The sequence below is a fragment of the Perca fluviatilis genome, chromosome 5 (assembly GCF_010015445.1).
Source record: "Perca fluviatilis chromosome 5, GENO_Pfluv_1.0, whole genome shotgun sequence".
Taxonomy (NCBI): Eukaryota; Metazoa; Chordata; class Actinopteri; order Perciformes; family Percidae; genus Perca; species Perca fluviatilis.
In genome coordinates, this window is record NC_053116.1 from 24,274,732 (window position 1) to 24,298,298 (window position 23,567).

At 40.2% G+C, this 23,567-nt stretch overlaps 1 protein-coding gene across 2 annotated transcripts in view; it reads right to left on the reverse strand.

Moving 5' to 3' along the window:
- pex14 (peroxisomal biogenesis factor 14) overlaps window positions 1-23,567 on the reverse strand; it is a 52,830-nt gene that overhangs the window by 8,558 nt on the left and 20,705 nt on the right. For both annotated transcript variants that reach the window (XM_039801311.1, XM_039801312.1), the window contains exons 3-8: window positions 22,341-22,425; window positions 16,094-16,219; window positions 13,883-13,968; window positions 11,784-11,886; window positions 7,743-7,840; window positions 1,204-1,295 (exon numbers count right to left, since the gene is read on the reverse strand). In XM_039801311.1, coding sequence (XP_039657245.1) covers window positions 1,204-1,295; window positions 7,743-7,840; window positions 11,784-11,886; window positions 13,883-13,968; window positions 16,094-16,219; window positions 22,341-22,425 — 590 coding nt within the window. The remainder of the gene's footprint in view (window positions 1-1,203; window positions 1,296-7,742; window positions 7,841-11,783; window positions 11,887-13,882; window positions 13,969-16,093; window positions 16,220-22,340; window positions 22,426-23,567) is intronic.

Below are 23,567 nucleotides of genomic sequence, written 5' to 3' on the forward strand. Positions count from 1 at the left end.
TTAGGTGCCATTTAAATGCCTGCGCTTCTCTCTGATGCTCCAAAAACGGACATTAGAGGGAACTGAAACATCGCCGCACGGGACGCTAGTTAACGCTACAGTTGGCAGCAGGTAACGTTAGCCTACCGTTAGCTAGCAGCTGGAGTAAGCACGGTTAAAATGCTGACAGTTAAACGGTTTAAAAGTGGGTCTGTATTTCACTGGAGAGAACTGTAACACCAGACTGTAGCTATCGTTGTCTGAAAGACACAGAAGAGATGTGTCACCTTTTTCAGCCCTTCTGAGTTTGCAGGTATGCTTTTAATATAACATTATTATAGTCATTGTGGCCTTTAGAAAAATGTTTTTTTTGTTTGGGGCTAAGCTTTTGTCCTTAATGGCATTTTTTCCCCCTTACATCAGGGGTCTTCAAGGTTTTTTAAGCCAAGGACCCCTTAACTTAAAGTGAGATGTAGCAGGGACCCCCTACTACATATTGTATGAAATTAAGTTGCATATTAAACTGGGCCTACAATAACTGTAAGGGCAACCTAAAGCCGTCTTACATACCCTTTTTTCATAAGCTATTAAAATATTAATTGTTGGCATGATTTTATAAATCATATTTTAATATTACATATGTGGCACAGTAAATCTAGGATTAACTGCATATGTGGGCTGATATCTTAGTGACTACCTTACCTATAGGCCAGAAAGCCTATCATCAGTGGGAATTTATATTAATAATAATTTATTTTAAGTTTTTTTTTTTTAAAGACAAAAAAATGTACAATAATTTGGAGGCTCCCCTGCAATGACTGATGACCCCCTGTTGAAGATCTCTGCCTTATATTACTTTTACTTTTATACTTCAAGTAGTTTTGAAACCAGTACTTTTACACTTTTACTTAAGTAAAAAGCTTGAGTTGATCCTTCAACAAAAGTCTTTTCAAACCCTAGTATCTATACTTCTACTTGAGTAATGAATGTGAATACTTTTGACACCCCTGATAAATACAAGAGTCATTTTAAAGAGCAACATGAGAGAAAGTATTTTAATGTCAGGCATAAATTAAATATGGCCAAAGTTGACACACACACACACACACACACACACACACACACACACACACACACACAACACACACACACACACACACACACACACACACACACACACACACACACACACACACAATGACGGGGTCTGGATAACTTTGTTACCTGCTGAGCAGTAAGCCCTTCAAAGAGACAATCTCAGCCTTCAGCTCTCCAACGGTTTGGTTGTCCAGGACTCTGTTAGTTGAAGACGATGCCTATAGGAAAAACACAACAAACGTCACAGACACACAAACACACACACAAGCGCTGTTCATGTAACATGCAGGGTCACAGCACAAAGTCAACATGTGTCTTTCAACAACTCCTCTGTACTCCGACTCAACAACGTGAAACAATACAAAAAAGCTTTGTTTGAAAAAAAGGACGTAGGGTACAAGGTAAACAAATATCATGAATGCAAATGCTAAAAGCCACGTTTTTGTGTAGTCAGGTCATTTGTCACCATGACAACCTCACAACGGCTGACTGCTGGTGATGACAGAAAGGAGGACAAACAATCCCATTAGTCACATGTATGGCCTTGACTGCTCAGAAAGTCCAGTGAGTGTGAATCATGCTGTTTTTACATAATTTCCCTACTATCTAGAAAAGATCGTTGTTGTCTAGTGTTTTGGATAATTACTTTATCTTAAACAATGGCCACATTCATGAAGGTAGACCATAGTTTAGCAGTTTGTTTTGTTCTTTTTGTCTTTTATCAAAGGCATGTGTGTGTGATAACACTGGTTACAGGGTATAATGGCAAATATTTGAATGGCAAATTGCTGCTGAAAATCTGTCCCTGCAACACGATTTAGGGATAGGCTGACCTTTGATAAATAGAGCTACAAAATTACAAGTTCTAATAAAGGCCTAGACAGTCCTTCCAGAAAGAGGAGTTTTTTTGTGATTGTTGCGGGCAAAAATCCTTGATTATGTTGCACGCATAAATTGCCGATTTCTGCGCAAAATATGCGGGCCTTGCATTATTTCATAGTCCCCGCATTTTCGTTGCAAAAAAGTCACATATACGTATCTTAGCAGAAAGTTGAAAAATGTTGCATTTACTTCACACAAGAGCAGCCATTTTCCCGTTGCCATGGGAACGTTATGAAGTGACGTATTTACGCGACGTGAACATCATCAAAATCAGTTTTTGCAAGTCCCCGCAATTTCATAAAATTGCAAAAATATCCCGCATATTCCATTGCATTTTTTAAGAAAACTTGACTCATAATCAAGGATTTTTGCCCGCAACAATCACAAAAAAAACTCTTTTTCTGGAAGGAGTGCCCAACACCCTGCTTTTCGATGATGTTCACATCGCGTAATTACGTCACTTCATAACATTCCCATGGCAACAGGTAGATAGATATATGTGACTTTTTTGCAACGAAAATGCGGGGATTATGAAATCATGCAAGCAATGCATATTTTGCGCGGAAATCTGCAATTTATGCGGCGAAAGTGCAGCGTATTTGAAAAAATGCAGCCCCCGCATAAATATGCGGACTTTGGCTGATTATGCATTGAATTATGCGATCGCATAATCACGTTTTTCTGGAGGGACTGCCTAGAGGAAAAAAAACTAGAATTACCACCTTGCGGTTGTATGCCTTCGCCAACCAGTCAAGTTGCAGTTTACATCCATGTCTGTCCAGACTATTGTCTGACTGTTGAAAAGTTGATTTATGGCCAAAAACGTGTTTTGTGACATCACACTAACCTTGACCTTTGCCATCAAAATCTAATCAGTTCATCCTTGAAACCAAAAGGATGTTTTTTTAAATTCCCTTCAGGGGTTTCTGAGATATTGCATTCACAAGAATGGGACAGACGGACGGACAGGCCTTTGGCCAACATAAACAAAACATGGCAACAGTCAAATACAATGATAACACTGGACTACAACTGCTGTATAGCCTTTTAGACTATTGGTTCAATGCAAAAAAAAAAGAAAATCTAATAGCAACTCAAATAGGGCATACATTAAAAGCCCAACATGGTGGTCTAGATTAATCTGAGAGTTTGTGAGATTATTGTGTTCAAATGTGTTGTAGGATAAGCCCCTTGAGATGTATCATCTCATTTTCGAGGGGGTCCCTTATTAACAAAAGGAAAGAAAAAAAACATTTCTACTAAATAAAGCATTGCATTTTTCCTGTTGTACCTCCTCAGGGCGCTCAAAATACTCCAAATGAAACAATCATTGCCTGAACTGCTCATAGACAAATGCAACCTGTGAAGGGGTGTCATGAGTCTCAACCCAAAAAGGTTAGGAACCGGTGATGTAGATAATTGCTCCGCATCCGCAATCCATTCCTGGATAAAAAGCACAAACATGTGCGAGAACAAGGGGATAGACAGATGAGACCAGAGGGAGGAGACACGGGAAAAAGTGGGATAAAAGAAAAGTAAAAACTGTAATTAAGACTCTCCTGACTCACCAGAGGAAGCTTGTTAGGAAGCGTGGACCCCCTATGGAGGGGAGAGGGATAACTTGGACTCTTTCGCTTGTAATTAAATCTAAGAGAAATTAATTGAATCACATCTGAAAAGGATCAGACTCATTTACAGTGAAGAAGGGAGGCAGAGGAGGAGAAGTAACAAGAAGACAAAAAAAAAGGCTTTTTTTGTGGCTCTTATCGACTCCTAAACCTCGTTGATAAGGAGCCCTGTTTTAGAGGTGGGGCATAGGAGGCCTGCTGAAGACACTCTTATTACAGCCGTCACCTCATTAGAACCATCTTAATCCTTCGCCTCCCCAAGGCACCCGTATAATAAGGCTGGATTCTGCTTCTCTCTCATTTTACATCGGAAAAAATTAATTGCTCTATGGGCTGAGCTAAAAGACTTCCAAGGCATAGAATCAGCTTAAGAAATATGCAAATTGCTCCAAATAACTGAAAATTATTTCTATATACTTATATCACTTAACAGAAGAAACAAAGGCTTGAGAGTAGAATAGTTAACAGCCAGCTACGTAATGTAGGCATATAATATCTCACATCAAGACGTGTCACACAACACTACCACTGACATATGTCTTATTAAGTCTGAAGAAACCTAATTAAATGTTGGGCCAGGACTGGATTTCAGCTTTGAGATACATTATGTGAGTGTGTATACACACACATTGTGTAAGAATCTTGTGTTAAGTGCACTGGCTGCTTGAGTGGAGGGGTATCAGTGACTGGAGAGATTGAAAGAAACACCGCTGACTTTAAAAGCCCCACCTGAAGTGCTGACACATATCCAATAGACCGCATGCGTGTGTACAATGTGATGCTTTAGCAAACGGCTGATCAAAATATTTAACTTCTGCAATGATTTTGCGGCTTTGATTACAAAAGCACCGTCATCAAGAAAATACTTACTAGGTCTGTGGCTATATGGCAGTTCTTGTTTGACTTGCTATGCAGAATGAGACGATTATTATTCCTACTATTATTTTACCAGTAATAACAAAGATTCTAGTTTTTTTTGCTTGACGTCAATATTTAGCATTTTTTTATAATCTTATCTAAATGCTATTACAACCAAAAACCTTTTTCATTAACCTTAAATATTGCATTTTGTATTTTTTGTTGTAGATTTAAATGTTCAACTTCTGCTGCTGCTGGTTCCTATGATGTGGACATATGTATATGTTAAGAGGCCTTTCTTGGCTTCATACATGTATGACCTCTTTATAAACTATTTATTATTCAATGTTTATGCCATTATATCATTTATTTGACCCACCTGTCCTTAAGACTAGATTTTACAATTTTACCCTGAAGAAGGCAATATGTGCAAAACTGAATCATAGATTTAAAGAATTATGAGTGCACATCTTTCTGCTCTTTCATCTGGTGTTTGACTTCTATCATACTTCCTGGTGTACAGGTGCAGGGCTCTAAGGGCTCTGTGTGGCCAACACAGTCGAGAACATAATTCTCCGCTTGGCACTGCACATCGCAAAAAGCATCATGCATGAACAAATAAACAACAAACAAATGAACCAACCAAGCAAAACCAAAATAACAACTCAAACTTGGGGAGTGCCACCTCTTACGTCATCAACCACCACTCGATGTGTTTCTATGTACATACTGTGCATAGTAAAGATTTCCTTTAACTTGTTTAAAAGCCTTGTAACTAATATGTCTTGGGTGGGGGCCTGGGTGTAATAGGGGTTGGCCTCTTTCTGCTGGTTAACCAAGTGAAAAAATAAATTAAGTAAAAAATAATATTACAAGCTAAGAAAAAAATAAAAACTATCAACTGTAGTAGCACCCAAGGACGGCAACACATCTGGCTAAATGAAGATAAATGCCTGTGGACCATTAGCAACAAGATAAGATCTTTAACAAGGCTTGTTTAAGAGTGTCTGAAGGCAAATTAATTCACAGTTACTCCGCCGGCAGACAGTGTGTTTTAGTGTAACGCATGTATATTTATGATGGAATTAGTTAAAAGGAAGTCCCCAGAGGAGTGTTTTTGAGTGGAAACACTGGTACAGTGCAATTGATTTCACTCTATTTATGCACTTTCCCACTGGCAGTTCGTCTCGCGCAAGCAAGAAGGCGGTTTCTAATCTTCTATGTAGTATCCACAAATAAAGAGAACGATCAGTGAGTTGAGACAGCAGGGAAAACACAGTTAACAGGCAGATTTGTAATGATAATGGAGCAGAAATCGACTAGGCTGCTTAACATCAGGGCTGAATCATCCTCAGGCAAATACATCCTTTACACCAAGGGTAGAATAGAGCAGCATGTCTCTGAGAGAGTCATGATAACGGAGAATAGTGAAAAAGAGAGGAACTGTCTCTGGAAATGTGCAGCATCAGTGCGTGCTCTGTATGTGCGTGTGGACGAGAGTCAGTCTGTCTAAACTCCCTTCTATAATGACGTCTCCAGTTTAGGGACAGTAAACGCACTCCGCAATTGAGCGGTTTCCAAACTACTAGAAATGTTTACTTAGCAGCTGAGGAAACAGAAGTGTCCATGTGTTTCGGGTTAAAGGCACATTTCCGCGTTGAGAGGTATAATTGCTAAGCCTGGCGCACTTTGAGCGGAGTGGTGAGGCAAACCCCGAAAGCCGCAAACGGTGAATGATAAGTGGCTCGCCAGCTCCAACATGTGTTTTTCATCAAACATCCCGGACCTGAAAACAATTTCCCAATTTCCCCCGTGGCCTGAGACAACAGAGGGCCTTTTGCCGACTCGCAGGGAAAATTTAAGATCAACGCTATAGCTATAAAGCAGAGTTTATGATTTGTTTAATGGGTGTTTTGATGTGAATTATACTTTTTATACACTACCGCTGCCCTACAAGGCACTCATAGCAAATGAAGTAGACACATTTTTTTTAATCAAATCTGTGATTTGGAGATGACAAATGCGGGGAGGGAGGTTCCTTCATGCCGGAGGGAAGTCATCGTTTGAAGGGGGCCTACAGCCTGCCTGACAGAAAGCCTTAGATAGTTTTCAGATTTCAGACCAGCATTGGCCAAATCAGATCATCGCTCACATATGCTGATTTGGGCCGCCGCTGCTTTCGACACTGCTCAGAGAGACCGTGTGGCTTAGAACTTGAAACAGCACAAAATGAGCTATGAGTAGTCAGTTTTTGCTGAACCTCGTCCAGTGAAGAGATTCATATTTTCTTCCTCGTTTGTGCCGAAGCAGATGTGTTCGCATATGTTTTCCTGCAATATCCAGATGCTACAGTGAAACATCATGTGCTCAACAAGCTGTGGACATAAAACATTGTCTAAGATTGTCCCATCCAAGGCACTTTTTTAGAGCCCAGAGATCATAAAGCGATTTATGAGCGGTGTTATAAAAAGCAAGCAACATTTCATCCCTGCATATAAGTTTTTAGACCAGTCATTCACTCCGATTCACCTAAACACTTACAATTCTGAGTAGATTATGAACACTGTCTATAAAAATCAAGGCGAGGAGGCAATATGGTTAAAGATTATGGTGCCATGATGAGATGCACCATACTTTTTTGCAGCTTGTGTTCTGATGATATACAGTATAATAAGGCTGTCTGTCTTAGGTAGTTATGACTCGGGGCTGCGCAAGAGGTTTTAGTACACAGAGGCCACAGAGAAACCTTTTCTCTCTCCTCATCAATCTGGAGATTTCAACCTGCAACTTTACATTTACGGAGCTCTTCTGCAATTTCAAAGTTACTGCCTGTCTAGCTTTCCTCAAAAACATTAATCATACATAACAGACCTTGAAGGTGCAGTCCGTAACTTTCATGTTCAAACTACAGTAAAGATACACTTCCTGCCAGCTTTGTAAAGTTGTTTCATGTTGTTGTTGTTGTTAGTTTGCCATCAAGATATAATAACACAAAAATGTTGTTTCTGAAATAATTAAGTTAGATGGTCCTGGTGGTTTCAAACAAACAGGTGTGTCTTGACACACTATATTAACATTTAGGGGCACCTCCAAATGCAACAAATGTGCTGCTGTAACTGAATTCCAGTATGAACAATGGAGAAGGATAAGGTGATTTAAAACAAAAAGAAAGTCTGAATGATAAATAGGTAGAATCTCAGAGGTCTAACTGAAATCACTGATATTCCAAGAAATTGCAAACTGTGAGGGTAAGTGAAGGGCGCTGCTGAGTTGCTGATGAGATGGTAGCTACTGTACCTCGGCTGCAGCCAGTTCCTGAGAGAGCTCCTGGATCCTCTGCTGCTGCTGGATCAGGAGCTCCTGGACAGAGACCAGGGTCTGCTGCAGCTGGTTGACTGTGGAAACAAGCAGAAAAACAGATGGCAAATTTAGTGAACTTAAAGGCAAGTTAGATTGTGTCATTGTGGTGCCACAGAACTGAACAATTTGACAGAACTGACGGAACTCAACTTGTGTCACTGATCAAAGCTGTCCTCTAAGAATTGTAATCAAAGCTAATACCCGGTAACTTTAGTCGCGGCTTTTTGGTCCGAGGTGCTGAGGGTAGGGGGTGGGAAGAAGGTGGAGGGGCACATAGGATGGAGATATTAATCTCTAGTGCCTGAACTTAAATCAAATAACAGTCTCTAACCTTCCATTATCCACCCAGACACGGCCTTCTAATGCATCTTAAATCCTCAAACGATCAACAAAGGAAAAAACAAGGCTCTCATTTGGGAGGAGGCTGCCAGACAAAATGTCCCCCATAATCCTAATAAATATTGTTCTTTTTCCATTGACTTTGAAGATTGAATTAGTTCAAGTGTTGGTGTTGGACGAGGGTGTATGATTTCAAATAACACTGGGCACAGTTTGTTGCCCCCTGCTTCCAGTCACGCGTGTATTACCAAACAATGCATTAAGTTTCCCTGAGCTGATTATATTACAGAAAACCAATAAACATTCATATAAATCATGGGCGTGTAAAGTGTTAAATCAAGCCTAATAGGATTAACATCAACAGATATTGTGGCGGTCCACTGCTGAGGTTGTCAGGCCAATGGTTAAAAGCCTGAGCTGCAGCCGGCTGGATGGGATGTAAAGAACCCTCCTCTCAAATTAACCCAGGCCAGGAAAAAAGACAGAGCCCGGCTCAGGGGCTGTGTTTCTTTTGAAAAAACAACACAGACAAAATATTTGATCTTTCAAAGAAGCTAATATCTTGCAGTGACACCTGTGTTTAAATGGGTGGAGTTGTATCAATATAGGTGGGGTGCTAAAACGTTTGATCTTTTCATGCTTGCAAAATGCTATGGAACACAAGTTTGAGCAGGATCGTTGGTTGGGGCCAAAAACCGCAAACAATTAGAGTTTGTTACTCTGTTTGTGCTCCATAGTGTGACCAGCCTTTCTGAAGACGGTAATAAAACTAAAATACCGCGGCCATCCCTGCTTAAAAAAGGTGTTACTATGACAGGGTGTGCACGCTAAACCAAGAGCTGCCCTATTAGTCTCCGATTCCACCTCACCACAAAACAGCTTATCCAGATGTGTGTGCCAGTCTGCCAGCCTATAATGCTGTGCCTCCTGAATTACCAGTGGCACCGCTTTTTCAGCCACCTAAGCCAAACAGTCCAATTCATTTCATGTCTCTCCACAAAGTTGACTTCTTTGTACTGTTCAGACACTTGACAAAAATGCATAACTTCATATCCCCAGTTATCACAGATATGAAGCCAAGAATAATGAAGTCAATGACTTTGGCCAGGCATGAATCAAAAGGAGGCTGTAGCTGCAATGTGTGTGTGTGTGTGTGTGTGTGTGTGTGTGTGTGTGTGTGTGTGTGTGTGTGTGTGTGTGTGTGTGTGTGTGTGTGTGTGTGTGTGTGTGTGTGTGTGTGTGTGAATCTGAGACAAGATGATGCGTGAGGCTTGCAGCTGCTGTGAGGAGGGTGCACATTGTGTATTCAGTAAATTATTCAGTAAATACCTCGATATAATGTACACTACATATGTCCAGGCCTGTCTCTGTCTTTAATGGCCAGCTGGTCACCAATATGGCTCCCACCAACAAAGAGTGCCCAAACAGCCGCACAATTCCATTACAGCCTGGGTGCGCTGAAGTAGTTCCAAGATCCATTCATTAATTGTCTGTGTGAAGTTGTAGGCAAATCATAATGGGAGTCAAGGCCCCTACTCTCGAGCTGGGGCTGGCGAGAGAGACTAATGTGGTCACCATTCAAAAGGATACATCACCTCATTGCGCCCGGCACTAGAGAAATACATGAACTTTAACAAAAGGGGGTTCAAGCAATTGGCAGCGGCGAGGCAGTCGGTCGCTATTACTCAGTGCAGCGAGGAGAGAGGGAGCAGGAGGGAGAGGAAGACAAAGGGGAAAGCAGAGGGAGAAAACTCTCAGTGTAATTGCAACCCCTCTCCCCAACTGTTAACTACAACAGTCATTAACTACAATAGCAGCTTGGCTACTGCAGTCATAGCAAATTAGTTCCCCACAATGGCTGAGGAAAAGATTTTTGATTGAGATGGGTTCTTTTTTTTTTCAACTGGAGGCTCACCTACTCGCTGCAAAGCACAGGACGACTCTTACTGTGAAATCCTGTCTATACTGACAAACAAAACAGGGTTTGTAAGTTGGCAAATGGCCAGAAAGTGATAAGTAGATCAAGAAAGGGTAGTGGAATAGCCAGAGGAAATGTGTTTGCATAGTTGGGAGAAAATGACCATAAAAGAGCATATATTTGTTAATCAGATTCAGGGTGGCACACCTCGCACGCAATCTCACAAAATTGCTGCCCTCCACCTACTTTAGCCAGCCAGAAAACAATAGCATGGGTGTGACTGGATAAAATGATAACAGCCATATTTTCATCTACAGTATGTGGGTTCGTGACAGGAGCTGTAAACTCAAGTACTTAATTTGTTTTAATTTGGAGAACAAGAGAAATTCAAACAAAGGATACTTGTATAGAAACTGACAAGGCCATACTTATGATTCAAGTTAAGAATACATAAGAAGAAGAAGAACATACTTTATTGATCGCCTAAGGGGAAATTACATTTGTAGAGAGTGTGGTGGAAACAGTCTGGCTTTTCTTTTTCTCTCTGCAGCTCAAAACCCTGTATACACCTGCATGATGGTTATTCATACAGTTTTTCTCACAATCTCTTTCGGCATAAAAAACTCCTGAGGGAAAGTTTTTACTTTCTTTGATATCTGATACAGGCGCGCACAGCTCACATACACTTGAATGTGACTTAATTCAATTTAAAAGAAAATTAAATTTGATTGAAATACACATTTTTGATTTAACGTTTTCATAATTCAAACATTAACATTAAAACGCTAAATTATGTAATAAATATGCCCTCAAAGCTCTATAATTCCCCCAAAAGTTGCTAAAAACTTTTTAGAACTGCTTTTAATTTTGATTTAATGTCCTGTTACTTCATGCCTCTAGGTTCTTTTATTTAACTTGTTGTGTGAATCGCCTTTGAGTATCTTGAAAAGGACTAATTTAGAGTGTACTAAAATTACTTTTTAGTTGTTGTTTTTTTAAACTGTAGTTTCTACTGTGTCTTTATTTCTGCCAGGCTACCTATCTCAAATATTAATACCTTTCAGGTGAAAACACACTCCAGATCAACAGCACTGCTAACGAGACCAAACTTTCTCAGAGTGCCTCTCTCATTTACGCCTCCCTGGATTTTTAATTATACTGACGAAGAGCTAGGAAAGCATCTCCCTGCTTTTCTCTCTCTCCATGTCTGACAGCCAGGTTGAGATTCCTCACCTGTCCAACATGGGAGCCGCACCTGTCACCGTGCACTTAATCACACTAGGGCCAGTGCTGAGCCCAGACGCCACACAGTGCCATGCCACACACACACACACACACACACACAAAATTAAAATGAACTTTCTCCCAACCTACAGGGAAGAGGGTGGATGATGATGATGGCGGTGGAGGTTTGGATGGGGGTGAGGTTGGCGCAGGGGGAGACGGATGGAAGGGGGGAGTGAGAGAGGATGGGCGGGGGGAGGGAGTGGGGGGGGTAAGTTGTCATTTCCCAACTACTCATTAATATTCTGAGGTTAAGAGCTTTTCAGCGAAACGTAATTAATTGAGCTCGAGTCTGACAGTAAACAAGCAATTTCAAATTAAAGCGAAATGACAGCGGCGTCATTTGTTAAAAACGTGCGGGGCCCCCCGATTTTGGCGACAGATAAATGAGGGAAAATGTTAAGGAGGGAGAAAGTGATGAAGATATTAATCTTCACCTGTCTGTGTCAGCGTGCCACTCATTGCCGCAATGTTGGTCTCCATCCTCTGCAGATGCTTCTTGTCCTCCCGGCTGCCCATAATGAGGGGAAAGATGTATTTCTGCAATTAAAAGCATGACACAATATTACACTTCTCACTGGTTGGATCGGGCAGAAGATGAGAAAAAGACAGGGCCACCTAGACTTGGCAGTGGACGGTCAAAGGCATTATTTTATTGGACTAGTGGCTCACTGTTTAAAATGCCTGATCAGGTGCATGCATTTCTGCGGCAGTGTCCAAGCAAGTGATAGAGGCACGTGCACACACCTAGTGTTAAAACCATTAGGTCGATTACAAAATGAAACCACATTTTTAATAAACAATGTTTTTACAGTTATTTATCAAACATAATCATTCAAATAGTTGCTAGTTCTAGATTTGCTGCCATCTCTATTTCATACCATTGTAAATGAAATATCTTTGGGCTTTAGATAAAAGCAAGATGCAACTTTGGATTCTGAGAAATGATCACAGTTTTCTACTATTTATTAAAACAAACAAAAAATAAATCAGACTAAATTATAATGAAAGTAACTTGTTAGATGATGCCCTAAAAACATATTCCAGGTAAAATAAATGAATGAAACCCAGGAAGGGACAGTGAAAATACGACAGGCCTACAGGGAAAAACATGGCGGTAAACACTGAAAATAGTCTTACAAAGCCAAAAACAATGCATGTTATTTATCATCTCTCTGCCACTGAATAAACAGAACTCTACCAAAATGATATGGATGTCTGACAGCCAGAGTTTGTTATCCAGTGTGAGTGTTAACCAGATGAGCAGCTTGTGAGTGTCTCACTGAATCCTTTACGTAGTGTATGTGCGTGGAGCCGAGCTTACCAAATAAAATTTATGTCCGTGTGACCCTGGAGGGCCACATTGAACTGCATAAGGTGTTTGTTCTTTTTTAACGCTGAATAAGGATCACTTAATCCCTCACAGCCAGTTTGCAGCGCTCTGCTGCCTGAGCCAGGTTTTCTCTCCAACTCAGGTGGCAAGCAGCCACACCAGTGCCAGTAATAAACACTTTTTAGAGAAAAAGATTAAATGAGTGTCAACACGTGGTAATTAATAAGTGGGTTGCTGGGAGTGTGGTGTTTACAAGGTGCGCCATAACATAAATAAAGTATGGGCAGAAGCCTGGACATATGGTGCGACTGGCGCTACGCTCCAGTGACATGACAGCAACCTGCGCCGTCCCGCCAGGGAATCCCACCTCCCAGACGACCAGTGGCTGGCAAACCCTGCTGCACGTAGGAAACAGTGGACTGGTGCAGTGTGTTTTTGTCAGTCAAAGACCACAGGGACAGTGGAATAAGGGCCAGAAGACCGTGAATGTGCATGTGCAGCCTTGTGAAAGGCTGTGTAAAGAAGGATGAAATATTAGGACGTAACAGGATCCATAGAGAAGCCAGTATGTCCGACAGGGTCAGGTAGGCATATGCAAGTACATGATACACGCTCCCTTTCTCTCTCTCTTGCACACACAGAGGAGAACGGCCTGTCATCCAGGGTGAGAACTACTGCTAGAGCTCCTGTCCTCCTCTAAAACGAGAGTAATGGCTTCCACATGCCACTCAGACTACTACTAACAACCACTATGGGATTAATGTCACCGGGGACAAGGGGCCTCATGAGCTCATGTTCAAGGGCTGCTAAGCCCGATAAAAACCAGGGTGATTATTTTTAGACGGTAGGACGTCACAAAAATGGTTGTGTGCTGTGTTAGCAACTATATTTTTTAAAAGGGAAAAAATATATCTGAGGGGTGTAAGTTAAAATGAAGGGGTTCAAATGAGATCATGCTTTGACGTAAAGCAGGGTTGCTTTAATAACAAGACCAGAGTGATGTTACATACTGCAGAGGCGCCTTCTATTCTAGCACCATAATTCATCATAAACTGATGTACTTGCTAAGCCCACCAATTTTAATGTAAAATCAGGGAGAGGCAGTACTGACAGATCTTAGGATGCAAAGGATAATTTGTACAACACATTTTAGAAAGATTAACTGTGAAAGCAAAGTCAGTGAGGAAACAGGCTGTAACTTACTTTGTAAAGCTGATGAAAGCCAAAGGCGATGCCCACCATAATGATAGTGAGGGCACCATAGTCTCTCCATCTGTACCCTGCTGGACCTGGAGAGGAGGATGAATCCCATGAGCTGAATGTAAAGTTGAAGTTTAAGCTCTAAAGTATAAATCATTTAAACTACATTTATTTCTCAATGATACACAATTTGTAGTTAATGTAGGTACTGTATGTGAATACAAAACGACTGATGCATTCCTTTAAGATGAAGAAATTGAAGTTTTAGAATTTTTTTATTTTAATGCAATGCAATCCATCTCTTTGTGACGTTACAATCATTCAATCTATTTATCCATCTGTTTGACGCTAAATGTCTAGTCTATAAAGGGTAAAGTATACAGAGCTAATAAGCACTCTCTATCCTGCTCTTCCAGAAAGGACACCATTGTCGTCCACTTATTTTGGGGTTTGGCCTAATACAGTGATTGCATGCAAACGTTTAAAACAAATAAAACATACAAAAAGGTAAGTGTGTGTGTGTGTGTGTGTGTGTGTGTGTGTGTGTGTGTGTGTGTGTGTGTGTGTGTGTGTGTGTGTGTGTGTGTGTATTTAGAAGTTGAATGCCTTGCTGAGTGACAGATAATGTGAAAGTGTGTCATTGTGCAAGCTGTCATCTGGGTAGGCCAACTGTCTGTCAAAGTGGAAATTCCCCACATAAGAGAGGCATTCAACTGAAAATGTCACTAAACAACAAACAGGTCTGAATGAAATACAGTGTGAGTTTTAGTTTTTATTTACTGTGGTGGGGCCCAAATGAATATGAAATTATTAGCAGCTAGGCCACTAAAATACGCCTCTGATATTCTATTACAGGTCTGATTTCACCTAATGGCTTATGTGGTACATGTTTACTGGCTTAAGTAAGTAAACCAGATTGATCTTGTGCCTTACCACTTGTGTGATTTGACATGCAAATAAAATGAGAGACCTGCTGTCACAATGGACTATATGGTATATCTTCAAGGTGAATGCCGTTTTATTCTCCTTACTCAAGGGCACATTTCATCGTTGCTGCAGCATTGAGGGATGAACCTGTAACCTTTCCTATCGAAAATTTTGAGTCATTCTCCAGCATCCATATGGTAACCACATAAATTTGGGTCTTCATCAACATTATAGCTGCGATAGACTATCACCTATCCCAGAATACCGTGCTTCTGAAAGGCCTGTAAGTCCTTGGGATAGGTGGTTGACCCTGAACAAGCCTCACTGCATCACCAGGGGTCTTCACTTGCTCTTTCCCCCCCCCGTTAGGCCCTTTCATTCTTTCTCTGTCTCTCCTTTTTCCTCTACCACTTCCACTCTGCCATCTTCCTTTTTTTATTTGGTCACTTAAGCTGTGGAACTGTGGTATCCATCGCCCGTTTTTCCAATCTCCTCTCAAATTTATTGGGTTCAGTGGAGGCCTTCCTGTCCTTCTACCGCGTGGAAATAGAGATCAGAGTATCCATTACTTCGACAGAGATGGATGCGGGTCCCTGTGCACCGTCCCCATAACAAGGACATCAAAGGAAGGTAGCCCCCTCTTTTCAGCATGACCCCCCACACAAGAATCCCCGCTCTCACCTCATTATGCAGCTCCCTTATAGCCGTTTTGATATAAAACCCCCCACTATGGACAGAGAGCCGCGAGTCTCCCTAACTACATGGCCATCCCATCAACATCACTTTCATTACAAAACATGAGATGCCAGGGGAGTCAAGGACAGTGTGGTAATAAATGAGGGTGGAATACATCTGGAATCATTGTCATATGGGTTAAGCATTACACGGACTTCATTCTGCATTGGTAAATCAGTGGACAGCACTCATAACCTCCTGGGGTAATAAAGATACAGGTTGCGGTGTGGGGTCATACCAGTGTGGAACCCCTTAAAACAGAATGGCAAGAGACTTCATGAGCTTGTGCAGTGCAATGTCATATCCCTGTATCTGAATTCACAATCAAGGCAAATGTTGTATGGTAACACTTGTAAAGTTCCTGGTATTTGGTGAGCGACCGATAATCCTGTTTAGTGGATTTAAATTAATAAAAACAAGAGGGAACAGCAAACCTGAAGCTTTAAGTTTTGAATTAGCCTCTTTTGTTGTTCGGTGAGGATGTGCACATACATATTAATATTATGTATATGCACCAGGTATCAAAGGGGAGAAAAGGATGTGCGCACTCACTGTGTGGTGCAAGAGCCAGCTGAGTTGCATGGAGTGGATGTGGGGGCCCCACAGGGCTCAGAGGGAGGATTTCTTCTGTGCTGCCAGAGCGCAGGATGGACAAATTCACCTCCTCATCCGTCAGCCCTGGAATCAAGACACACACCTTTAAGACATTCTGAGGGGGTATACAGTAGTTACTGTGTGCTAATGGGAACACCAAATGGCTCTTTGGCTACCATAATGCATGCTTAAATACTTCCCAAGCTACCCACAAATCTTTTAAGTACAATTTAGAAAAAGTATGACAAATCTTCATTCAATTTTACCTGACCTCTTCTCAAAAATACATTTTCATTTCATAATTCAAAAATTCCACTGAGAGTTTCCGTTTCAGGGACATCCATCAAAAGAAGATAGTGTAGAAAGGTTCACACAATGAAATATGAAACTCTGCTAGCCTATTAACTGCCACCAAAGGCAAAGAAAATAAGAGTCTGTCCACTTCTCCAGTTATATTTCCCATGTGGAGATTTCATACACCCCAGACAGCGAAAATGCATTATTTTAATTTCTTCATTGTAATGTAAATGTATTACATAATTTTGCAAATGCCAATATAATTTAATCTTCAGATCTTTTTAATGATTTTAGTGATGATTAAATTGCAAAGGGCTCCCTGATGGAGAATCTAAAGGGAGCTAAAAAATCTAATATGAACATCTCCTTTTGTGGCAAGAAAGGATTTTATTTCAGGCGCCATATGCTGCCATTGCTGTGGGTCTCTTCTTTTAATGAGCGACTTAGTCCAAACAAAGGAAAATAATTACAACTTTTGATGAACTACATTAAAAAACATTAACCAATTTATAACAAAATTAGGAGAAAGCTAAAGACAAAGAACCAATACTAGTAAGTACAGCAGCTCTCAGCTCATTAATAAGCATAGTTTACCTTATAAACAAATCCGCAAAGTCTGTATCATTATGTTTTGCATTGCTCATTGTGGCCTGACAGTGTGTCTCTCAGTAAGTAACATCTTACCAGAACTTCCTTTAGCCATTTCCCTTGCTTATTGACAGAAAATCCCCTTTGAAAGAAAGCCTTTTACTTGCACTATTCCCTGAGGATTTAGATAATAAGAATCAGAATACACTTCCTTCATCCTTTGAGAGAAATCAAGCAATTGAAAAGGTTCATTTGCAGTGTTGGAAGAGATCATTTGCAAGAGATGGCTTTATGTTTGCAATAATCGCGCAGAGCCCGATTCTAATATCTCTGGTACTGACCTCCAGAGTGGTCTTCACAAAAGAAGAATACAGTAACACCCTTGTGGAGTATTTATAATATAAACTGTGTAAACATGTAAAGCAGAACGTTCAATTGCTTAAGGTGGATAAGATAGCATAACCAAAACCTCCCATTTGAAATATCTGAATAGCAGGTCAGACCTTGATCAGAAATCCCACTTTAACCTATCCCTGTATGAGCAGCCCAAAAGCATAAAGAAATCCTTTGATAATCTACCACACAGTTTATGCCAAGAGGAGGTCCCTGCCGTCACCTATTTAAATGCTCCGAGGACTTCAAATGGCCATGAAAATTGTTGAATAATTGAAGGCAAATATTGGCCGGCCTGTAGTCTACAGCAGGTCCTGAGTGCCAGGAAGTGGTGAGCGCCATGTGCTGAGTTTGTGCAGTCAGACTGCACTGTCAAATAAGCAATAATGTGTCCCTGGACTCCTGATTCATCTGACCACAGCAGACTACATGGTGGCAGACTATTGAGTGAGACATGCAAAGATCTCAGTTTCACTGAATGACAAGAAATGAAAACATGCTTCAGGTTTTTTTCCTTTCACCTTGAAATGTAGTCTCTTTTAAATCCACATTTATGCTGCTATTGAGCTTAATGTATGTACATCTTAATGTCTGTTTACATCTTTGATGATGGTTATGCCCCAAATAAAGGTTTTTGTACCTTCCATCAACAAAAAAAATGGAAATTTCTGAAGCTGTTTACTAGTCAAATTACAGCTTGCTAAGTTGTGTAGTGTGCTCTGATCTGTTTATTGTTGAGGAGAAGACAACAGCAAATGAAAGAGTCCTTAGATCCAAAAGAAAAGGGAACAAGGTGAAAGTGAGTTTTACATATAAAAGGGAAAAGACAAAAAAAGGATGTTGAAATTTATTATGGGTTCCAAAACCTGTGGAATGACCCCTGGACCCCTATTTCAGATCGACCTGCTGGGAGATGAATTTTTTAAGACATAAATTACACCTAATGACGACACCATAAAAAAAGAACAATAATGGAAAGCTATTCTGTATTTCATTATACTGTATTATTTGGTGCACCTGATACACGCAGTGCCTGTTTATGAGTCACCGTATTAGCAGATGCTCAGCCGAAGCATTTGCTTTGACCTTGCCATTCTCATTGGGGCATGAAATTACGGTGCTGGCACCTCGATATTACAGCTATAAATACTGTAAACTGCATATCTGGGCTACGTTTTCTATTGTCTTTCAACATAAACCTGATCGGTATTTATTTAAAGGAAAACCCATTGCTCGTCGGGTTATTTACAGCTCTATTTTCAGTGGCTCATATTCTCTGGGTATTTTTAAAGGGCAAAGAGGCAGCAAGGCTCTTACATTTAATTCATTTCTACAATTCTGGCACTTCTGGACTTTAAGGGTCAACACCTAGGCCGGACAGCCAATTATAAAAATTGCTTACTAAAATATTTTGGGTGTTAAAAGGTGAATGCCTTTTTCACTGTTGTCTAAGGCCTGAATTATGAAGTTGCCCTTGAGTGAAAATTACATTTTGAATATCGTATTAAGAAAAAAAAAAAAAGGCATGGCAGGGGTCATAAATAGATGGAGGTCAATGGGTTATTAAGAAGTCGAGTGCAACTTCTCGTGTTGTGCTGGCGAGGGAGATTCTACATGTCATTTGGTCCAGTACAACTGCTTGAAAACAGCATGCCCTAAATAATGACCACTCTCATAGAGTATTCATTTATGTATTAAAAAAAGGGGACTCTGCTCTCATTTCCCTGCTTTATCGCCTTGTACTGATGACAAAGTAGGCAAGGCCTAGGCTAGGTGGCGCCGTGGAGTAATTTATAACCACATCAATCCCTTTACCTTCTATGGAGGCCTTGGTCATTGTCATTTTTGTCCGAGAGGTGAGTCACATAACCCCACTTACAAACAGCATCCTATTAATATATGGGATGATGAACCTTATCCTTACCTTCAAACATGGTATGGTAATAGACCAACAGCATACCTGTGTTCCCTGTGACCCTCGATCACTGGCCCTCTACTCAGGGTGAAATCTATTAGCATTATTTATTCAACTCAATAACAATTGGGACGGCATTAAAAAGAAATAAGTCAAGCCATCATTTATGTCTCACTGACAGAGAATGTACTGTGCCTGTAATGCATTTAATATTGTATTTACCTGTAATGCTACATGTACTCTCTGCGCATTACTCTCCCAAACAAGCAGCACTCAGTTTAGTAGTCTGGGTGCGCCCAAATGATGTCAGTTTAGGGGCCACGGTCAAAGTGACATGTTGAAAGCTGGAAAATGTTGTTGACTTTGTCCTGAGAATTTGATTTTTTTTGGTAATTATGTGTAACTGCTAATTGTCTGGGCTTAATGGTGGTGCCAAAATGGGGCTCAACGCTCTTTAGTTGTTACATCTGTTAATTGTAGAGGACATAGATGGCACAATTCACTAGATGAGACTGGAGCACATTATATTTCACTCAAACACAATAAAATTTACTTGATCTTGGCAAGGAACAAGTAAAGCAAAATTGCTTCGATATGGCTACAACTCATTTCCCGACTTGTCTGCAGAAGAAAGAAAAAAAACATCTGGGTTTAAACCTTGATTCATATTACATCTAAGTGACAAAGTTTCAATATTTCAGCCAGTTTATTCAACAAGGACTCAAGAAGGGCAGCTAGAAATATTGGACTGCATAATTGCCAATTCATAACCTGAAACTGACAGTTGAAGGAAAACTTTCATTGAAAATTATATTTTTCAATGAATATTGAAATAAACCACACTATTAGGATCTCGTTGGGGGAAAAAAAGGAGATGTAACCCAGAGAGACATTCTTCAGTGAAGATTAGGGCACAAATGTGCAGGGAAATAATATGCAGGAGCAAGATTATTGTGTAAAGATTCTGCAACATGCAATCAAAGTGGGCCCTATTTTCCCCTTCATCAGCTGTCCAGCGTAAGTACTGGCAGCAAGAGGAATCCAATTTAAAATCCACTCTACCGGGAGATGGTATTGTTTCATTTTATGTGTGCTTTGACATTTCTGGCTGTTAATATAGAGTAAAATCCAGAAGTATTTACATAAATATGACATTAAATTGTATTAGAAATTAAGACTGACACATTTGCTGTGGTGACTGTGGAGGAGGAGGATGATTGAGTTTCTAGGTCAAAGGGTTGAGAGGACAATTCATGCTGGGTATAGAAACACAGGGACTGTGAGTACTGGCCTGCTGCTATGTCTATGCAAAAGTCTAATATGGCTCAAGTGAGACAGAAAAGGAAGCAACTAATCGGAAATCATCATGACCGATCACGTTCTATTACTATCTTATATCAACATATGGACATTTTTATTGCAGAAAAGTGGTCATTTCAAGAGGGGCTCGTCAACATACAAACTCAAATTTAACTCATGACTTATACTCCTTTCAAATTAGATTAGTTATTTTCTAAATGCCACTCAGTTAGATAATTACTACGGAAATGTTCAAGGTGGAGCTTGAAAGCTTGCCTTTGTTGACACAATTTCCTGTAACAAACATTTACAAATACTGCTCTCACATTGAAATTAGTGTGTTGAAATACTTTCCTGAAACAACTCAGGGAAGATCAAGTATGAATGTACAGGATTTCCAGGTTCACTGTTATATGACTATACCATACAAACCAAGAGTTATCCTACACTGCAGAGTGCTACTCAAACATACTTTGTGCTTAGTGTTTCATTGCTCTCTCTCTGAGATCAATGTTCTTATGCAAATTGAGGGTTCTTGTTTAGATCTACAGTGAAACGGACTTTCCAAAATAAATCTGCATTAAAGCATCATACATATTTCATTGACTTAAAGTGCAGTAAGAGCAAACCATTTTGGATAGCGGAGCTCTGTAGAGCTTATAACAAAGCAGAAAGTAAGAAGAAAATGTGGCATAGTATGACATCATTTGGTATTGATGAGGCCTTATTACATTTGAGATATCCAACAGTAGATTATGAACATGCCTTAGTTGTCAATAATGAGACACAAAGACGAAGAAATTTCAAAAGATATCAAGAGTCATTAGAGCCACATGAGATGTGTGTAGTAGCAGCCGGCAACCATGGATTTGGTTTCAGGTTACCTTCCCCTGTCATGGAGCTTTTAGGCTCACTTTTCAATGTTTGGCTACTCTAATGCTGGAGACAAAGTCCCCCAGTACTGCAGAGGTACAGTCCCTCAAGAACAGAACTGTTTTGTGAAGAACTGAAATAAAACTACTTACCACAAATAGCTTATCTTAAGTAAAACCAAATACTCTCTCTGTACATATTAACATTGCTCATCTTATGCCGACTGTGAAAAATTCATGGCATAAAACTGCACATTTCCACCGCCACCTTATATAGAACAGACCTAAATAAGTTCAGAGTAATAAAGCATTTTGCAAATTTTATTGCACAAACAATGTGTCAGAAATAATCTCAATGAACTGCAAAGAAACTGAAGAGCCAGCAAACATTGCCACCATCCCTGCTTAGAAAACCTCTCTGTGTCATGCCTCAAATTTACGATAACAGTTAAATTAAGTAAAAGGGTTAAAATGCTGGAAGGCAATATTGATAATTCCATTGAAAATGCAGAGGGAGTTTGTCAATATTAATTTTCCTAAACCCAAAGGAGCATCCCAACTGGTGTGTCATTTATTCACAGGGCCTGAATCATGCACTCTGAAGCTAAATCGACCACCCCTGTTAGACCCCCAGGGTAAAGAGCTACAGCCACAACCTTTGACCCTTATAGACTTAACACACAAAAAACAAAACAGTGCGTGCATCCCTGGCCAACCACATTTTGTAAACAAACATGTGGATTAAAATGTAAATACAATATTTTCACAAATCTATATTGAATTTTTGTAGGGCTTCCTGCACTGCCTGCAACAGAAATCAAAAGCAAATCAAATGTCTCACCTTTTTTCTTCAAGAAGGCCTTTCTGGTGGCCAAGGGACTCTGACGTACTTTTGGGTTCTGTAGAAATTTTACAGCAGTGGTAATCTGGGAAGAGACAAATGTGATTTAATTCCTCATAATGAGATAATGTGAGAGGAAGGAGAAAACGTCTGCAGGAAAGTGAGCTTTTAACAGTACAAACAACAGTCTAGACCTTCTTTAAGAAAAAAAGGTTCGTTATAAATCCAGACAAAAACATAAATGGATTCCATTTGATAGTTGCTTCTAAGCCCCCACACCCAGCTGTGAGGAGAAAGACCACCTGACCACTTTCCAGCTAAATGTGGGGAATGACCAAATCAGCAGTTATAAAATTAGCCCATCAAGAGTGCTGGACAAATGGAGTATGGAGCTTAATTTGCTATTACCCTCTTAAAGACAAACTTCCATTCTTAAGTGCGCAGTGGAAGAAAATCTATACTTAATGCAGAGGTGATCATTTGTATCTAATAACTTGAGAATCCAAGGCTGAAAACTTCTGTAATTCTTCCAGTTAAAAACCTGCCATGATCAAATCACCCAGCCTGAATGTTGTAATGACTTGAAACGTTAATGCACTAGAACGTTAAATAGCATCAGAACATCAGTAGTTTTAAGTGCACTGCATTCATCGATTCTATTATGTTTTCCTTCGAGATGCACCTTAATTTTCCACCCCAGTATGCATTTCCAAGAATTGGAGGGAGAAAAAAAAAATCTTCCTCAAATGGCATTAAAACATAAATTTGAAGTGGGCGCCATGAAGTGGCGCCTTCTAAAATAGATAAATATGTAAGAACACAGAGAAAGGGGAAACACACTGGAGGGGAGGTTTAGATGACTTATTATCGCACCTGTGGTCCCTGTGATTCAATTGTAAAAGTCATCCCTCTAATAGGTTGAAAGGTTTTGATTACTCTTCTTTTCTCTTAGTGTTGAAAGATACAAAGTGATTGAGCGCCCTGCCAGTGGTAATTCGTTTTGGGTAATGCATTGCATATACTATGAACCTGTTTCAATCCAAAAGAATTACAGTTTAAACTTGTCCAAAGGGTAGGTGTGGCAGAGAGGCTGCATAAAGAGCAAGATTTCTGTGACAAACACTACAGTAGAGGATCACGGCACAGGCAACTTTATGGAACTTAAAAATATATTCAACTTTTCTTTAGAAGATTATGAATAAGCTCAAAAGCAACTTAATAACACTT